The sequence below is a fragment of the Oncorhynchus masou genome, unplaced genomic scaffold (genome assembly GCF_036934945.1).
Source record: "Oncorhynchus masou masou isolate Uvic2021 unplaced genomic scaffold, UVic_Omas_1.1 unplaced_scaffold_956, whole genome shotgun sequence".
NCBI classification, from domain to species: domain Eukaryota; kingdom Metazoa; phylum Chordata; class Actinopteri; order Salmoniformes; family Salmonidae; genus Oncorhynchus; species Oncorhynchus masou.
In genome coordinates, this window is record NW_027016058.1 from 218,034 (window position 1) to 224,566 (window position 6,533).

General features: G+C 47.1%; 1 protein-coding gene across 1 annotated transcript; it reads left to right on the plus strand.

Moving 5' to 3' along the window:
* The first annotated feature begins 3,918 nt into the window (after positions 1–3,918).
* Positions 3,919–5,633, plus strand: LOC135538408 (hatching enzyme 1.2-like). The gene is made up of 2 exons (XM_064964309.1): positions 3,919–4,191; positions 4,927–5,633. Exons 1-2 carry the CDS (start codon positions 3,968–3,970, stop codon positions 5,501–5,503), a joined length of 801 nt encoding a protein of 266 aa, XP_064820381.1. The 5' UTR covers positions 3,919–3,967; the 3' UTR covers positions 5,504–5,633.
* The last annotated feature ends 900 nt before the right edge of the window (positions 5,634–6,533 follow it).

The following is a 6,533-nucleotide window of genomic DNA, read 5'->3' on the forward strand; positions in this document are numbered from 1 at the left end:
CTCCTACTGCTCTCTCTTCGTCCGCCCACGTGTTCTCGCACACCCCGAGAGCTTCTGGTCAGCGGGGTGGTGGCACCGGGATCCTCATCTCTCCCAAGTGGTCATTCTCTCTCTCTCCCCTTACCCATCTATCTATCGCCTCCTTTGAATTCCATGCTGTCACAGTTACCAGCCCTTTCAAGCTTAACATCCTTATCATTTATCGCCCTCCAGGTTCCCTCGGAGAGTTCATCAATGAGCTTGATGCCTTGATAAGCTCCTTTCCTGAGGACGGCTCACCTCTCACAGTCCTGGGCGACTTTAACCTCCCCACGTCTACCTTTGACTCATTCCTCTCTGCCTCCTTCTTTCCACTCCTCTCCTCTTTTGACCTCACCCTCTCACCTTCCCCCCTACTCACAAGGCAGGCAATACGCTCGACCTCATCTTTACTAGATGCTGTTCTTCCACTAACCTCATTGCAACTCCCCTCCAAGTCTCCGACCACTACCTTGTATCCTTTTCCCTCTCGCTCTCATCCAACACTTCCCACACTGCCCCTACTCGGATGGTATCGCGCCGTCCCAACCTTCGCTCTCTCTCCCCCGCTACTCTCTCCTCTTCCATCCTATCATCTCTTCCCTCTGCTCATACCTTCTCCAACCTTTCTCCTGATTCTGCCTCCTCAACCCTCCTCTCTTCCCTTTCTGCATCCTTTGACTCTCTATGTCCCCTATCCTCCAGGCCGGCTCGGTCCTCCCCTCCCGCTCCGTGGCTCGATGACTCATTGCGAGCTCACAGAACAGAGCTCCGGGCAGCCGAGCGGAAATGGAGGAAAACTCGCCTCCCTGCGGACCTGGCATCCTTTCACTCCCTCCTCTCTACATTTTCCTCCTCTGTCTCTGCTGCTAAAGCCACTTTCTACCACTCTAAATTCCAAGCATCTGCCTCTAACCCTAGGAAGCTCTTTGCCACCTTCTCCTCCCTCCTGAATCCTCCTCCCCCTCCCCCCCCCTCCTCCCTCTCTGCAGATGACTTCGTCAACCATTTTGAAAAGAAGGTCGACGACATCCGATCCTCGTTTGCTAAGTCAAACGACACCGCTGGTTCTGCTCACACTGCCCTACCCTGTGCTCTGACCTCTTTCTCCCCTCTCTCTCCAGATGAAATCTCGCTTCTTGTGACGGCCGGCCGCCCAACAACCTGCCCGCTTGACCCTATCCCCTCCTCTCTTCTCCAGACCATTTCCGGGGACCTTCTCCCTTACCTCACCTCGCTCATCAACTCATCCCTGACCGCTGGCTACGTCCCTTCCGTCTTCAAGAGAGCGAGAGTTGCACCCCTTCTGAAAAAACCTACACTCGATCCCTCCGATGTCAACAACTACAGACCAGTATCCCTTCTTTCTTTTCTCTCCAAAACTCTTGAACGTGCCGTCCTTGGCCAGCTCTCCCGCTATCTCTCTCAGAATGACCTTCTTGATCCAAATCAGTCAGGTTACAAGACTAGTCATTCAACTGAGACTGCTCTTCTCTGCATCACGGAGGCGCTCCGCACTGCTAAAGCTAACTCTCTCTCCTCTGCTCTCATCCTTCTAGACCTATCGGCTGCCTTCGACACTGTGAACCATCAGATCCTCCTCTCCACCCTCTCCGAGTTGGGCATCTCCGGCGCGGCCCACGCTTGGATTGCGTCCTACCTGACAGGTCGCTCCTACCAGGTGGCGTGGCGAGAATCTGTCTCCTCGCCACGCGCTCTCACCACTGGTGTCCCCCAGGGCTCTGTTCTAGGCCCTCTCCTATTCTCGCTATACACCAAGTCACTTGGCTCTGTCATAACCTCACATGGTCTCTCCTATCATTGCTATGCAGACGACACACAATTAATCTTCTCCTTTCCCCCTTCTGATGACCAGGTGGCGAATCGCATCTCTGCATGTCTGGCAGACATATCAGTGTGGATGACGGATCACCACCTCAAACTGAACCTCGGCAAGACGGAGCTGCTCTTCCTCCCGGGGAAGGACTGCCCGTTCCATGATCTCGCCATCACGGTTGACAACTCCATTGTGTCCTCCTCCCAGAGCGCTAAGAACCTTGGCGTGATCCTGGACAACACCCTGTCGTTCTCAACCAACATCATGGCGGTGGCCCGTTCCTGTAGGTTCATGCTCTACAACATCCGCAGAGTACGACCCTGCCTCACACAGGAAGCGGCGCAGGTCCTAATCCAGGCACTTGTCATCTCCCGTCTGGATTACTGCAACTCGCTGTTGGCTGGGCTCCCTGCCTGTGCCATTAAACCCCTACAACTCATCCAGAACGCCGCAGCCCGTCTGGTGTTCAACCTTCCCAAGTTCTCTCACGTCACCCCGCTCCTCCGCTCTCTCCACTGGCTTCCAGTTGAAGCTCGCATCCGCTACAAGACCATGGTGCTTGCCTACGGAGCTGTGAGGGGAACGGCACCGCAGTACCTCCAGGCTCTGATCAGGCCCTACACCCAAGCAAGGGCACTGCGTTCATCCACCTCTGGCCTGCTCGCCTCCCTACCATTGAGGAAGCACAGTTCCCGTTCAGCCCAGTCAAAACTGTTCGCTGCTCTGGCCCCCCAATGGTGGAACAAACTCCCTCACGACGCCAGGACAGCGGAGTCAATCACCACCTTCCGGAGACACCTGAAACCCCACCTCTTCAAGGAATACCTAGGATAGGATAAGTAATCCTTCTCACCCCCCCCCTTAATGATTTAGATGCACTATTGTAAAGTGGCTGTTCCACTGGATGTCAGAAGGTGAATTCACCAATTTGTAAGTCGCTCTGGATAAGAGCGTCTGCTAAATGACTTAAATGTAATGTAAATGTATGTATTGGTGAATATGTTGTGTAATTGTGAGATATCTTGTTAGATATTAATGCACTCGTCAGAGGAAGAAGCACAAGCATTTCGCTAAACCCACAATGACATCTGCTAAACGCGTGTTTGTGACCAATAACATTTGATTTGATCTATTGGTAGATGGGTAAAATATTTAAAAAAGCAGACATTGAATTTCCCTTTGATCACGGTGAAATTATAAATTTGGGGCGGCAGGGTAGCCTAGTGGTTAGAGCGTTGGACTAGAAACCAGAAGGTTGCAAGTTCAAACCCCCGAGCTGACAAGGTACAAATCTGTCATTCTACCCCTGAACAGGCAGTTAACCCACTGTTCCCAGGCCGTCATTGAAAATAAGAATTTGTTCTTAACTGACTTGCCTGGTTAAATAAAGGTAAAATTTAAAAAATTCCACTTTGGATGGTGTATCAATACACCCAGTCACTACAAAGACACAGTCGTCCTTCCTAACTCAGTTGCCAGAGAGGAAGGAAACCGCTCAGGGATTTAAACCATGATGACTTTGGAGGTCTTTGTTATTTAGCCATTTTTCACTCATGCAGGCCTCAGCTATACAGGCACAACTACCACAATCTATAACAAACATAATTCTTCCAATACATTTGATTCATATTCCCAGACAAATATTACAACGATGAGTTTGTCTGAACAACTTGTTTACCTGTTCTATAGCATTTGTCAAACAGGAAATGGCAAATGTGACAATATTTAACCAGTGGCCTACTCAATCTGACACGTTCCTCAGCACATCATTGTCGTAGAGTCAACTGTCATTACATTAGTGTGTGACCTGTTTGTTGAGTAGGCATGGCCAGGTGTAAATGGACCCATATGGATTAAAACCATGTTGAAACTGTAGGTGTGGTGGTGGAGCCCTCCCTTCAGAGGTTTATTTAGGACTAACAACATGGACCCCAACCCAGAATCCTCCAGCAGACACACCTGAGGAGGACTGTATAAAAAGCCCAGGACTGACCAGACAGATTCACACATCAAGACTCTCCAAAGCATCTCCAGGACCAAGAAGCCATCTAGCGAATCTCCACTGTCAGATCCAAGGAGCCATCCAGAGTCTCTCCTCTCCACACACTGAAGATGGAGCAAAGCCCCTCTCTCACCCTGCTGCTGCTGCTGCTGCTGGGCCTCTCTCAGGCCAACCCTCTCATGGAGGATGGAAGTGGACCAGAGATCCTAACAGACAACCCAGAGGCTGTAGACATCACTGAGAGAATTCTGACCACTAATAACGGCTCCAGTCAGTTTCTGTTGGAGGGGGACATGGTGGCACCAACAACCAGAAACGCCATGATTTGCTATAGGTACAACCAATACACACTGAAAACAATATTTTGCGAATTCTAATTTAAAACTATCTGCATCAGCTTATTTAGTATTTCCAACACAAGGTATTTTTATGTTGAATATACTTCACTTTTAGAAGAAGTGATAACAGACCAAGGTTCCTAGACAGAAAGTGATAACAGTCCAAGGTTCCTAAACAGAAAGTGATAACAGACCAAGGTTCCTAGACAGGAAGTGATAACAGACCAAGGTTCCTAGACAGGAAGTGATAACAGACCAAGGTTCCTAGACAGAAAGTGATAACAAACCAAGGTTCCTAGACAGGAAGTGATAACAGACCAAGGTTCCTAGACTAATATATATATATATATAATATACTTCACTTTTAGTGTATCATAAAGTTGCCTCATACTAATAGAGAAATATACTTTTCTTCCGTCAAACCTGAACACACCATTGTGTAGAAATATTGTAAAGTCAAAGAATGTGGAATTACCCACAATCCTCTAAAAACAGAGCCAGGTGTCAAAGTTGTTGCTAGAACTTAAAGTTAGTCAATTGAGGGAAAATTTCCCTTGGAGTTGCTTTTACGTGCATCTTATGTTGATATATTTACATTTCAGGTTGGTTAAACGAGTGAAGTAGAGTAAGGGACTAATTAAATTGAAGTAAAGATAACAAATATATTTTTTATGTCAAAATAATTGTATTTTCAAATATAATTGACTAACCAGCTGGATTTTATTTTACAGTGCAGGGTGCTTCTGGAAAAAAGGCTTGAACGGATTGGTTGAAGTGCCCTACACAGTGAGCAGTAGCTTCAGTTCCTCTGACAAGCAGGGCATTGAAAACGCCCTCCGGGCCTTCCCTTCCAAGACCTGCATTCGCTTCGTGCCTCGGCAGAATCAGGTTGACTTCATCAGCTACGAGCCCAAAGATGGGTGCTGGTCCTCTCTTGGGAGAGTGGGAGGCCAACAAACGGTCTCTCTCCAAATGAACGGGTGTGTTTACTTCGGCATCATTCAGCACGAGACTCTTCACGCTCTGGGCTTCCAGCACGAACAAACCAGGAGCGACCGTGACCAGTACGTCACGATCAACTGGAGAAACATCGACTCTAACAATGCCTACAACTTCGATAAAAAAAACACCAACAACCTGAACACTCCCTATGACTACAGCTCTGTCATGCACTATGGAAAAACAGCCTTCTCTATCAACGGGATGGACACCATCACCCCCATCCCCAACCCCGACGTGCCCATCGGCCAGAGACAGGGGTTGTCCACCACGGACATCCTGAGGATCAACAGACTCTACGGCTGCTGAGAGGAAGACATCAAGTCACAGGAGAAAAGTCTGGAAAAGACCAGATGAAGGAAGTCAAGTCTGACATATAGAATGTTATCTTATTGATTTAAAATCATTGTTGAGTTGGAACTTTTTAAAATGATCATTGCTGTAGTTGTGTAGTTCTCAAATTATTGTAATCATATGACTTAATGAATTATCTAAAATAAACAAGATTGAAAGCAGATGCTATTGTTTAATTCTAGTGTTTTCTAGTGTGTGTTTGTCTATGTGTGAGTGAGTGAGTTAACAGACTTGGCACAAGCCCTCCATGTCTGTCCTGATCCAAGACATTCTTCCTCCAATCAGCACTAGAGTTACATCACTTCTGTCACAACTACAATGACATCATTTCTCTCACCTAAACACAATAAAGACACTAGGAATATTCACAACTATAATGACATGAAAGATAAGAATTATTTTTGGAAGAGAATGAAGGAGGCTGACAGAGGACAACATAAATATCTGCTCTGGGAATCTGACAACAAAGCAGAAATAAAAATCAACCACACAGTATTTTCTTGTTAAGATTTATACTGTAGATGTAACTGGTCTGGTCTGCTAAAATCATCACTTCAAAGTGGAGTCACACGTCCTCAACAAAATACAGGTTTCTCCTCAAAATGTTTTAAAATGCTGGACATTGAATCTTATCACATAACAAGATAGACTAACAAACCAAAACGTTCTGCAGACATGCTGACATCTCTCTCTATTTATCTTGGATCTTGGAGGGCACTACGGTGTTGAACACTGAGCTGTAGTCAATGAACAGCATTCTTACGTATGTGTTCCTTTTGTCTAGGTGGGAAAGGGCAGTGTGGAGTGCAATAGAGTTGGTGTCATCTGTGGATCTGTTGGGGCAGTATGCAAATTGGACTGGGTCTAGGGTGTCTGGGATGATTGTGTCAATGGGTGTCATGCCCAGACTTTCAAAGAATTGCATAGCTACAGATGTGAGTGCTACGGGGTGATGATAATTTAAATAGGTTACCTTGGCGTTCTT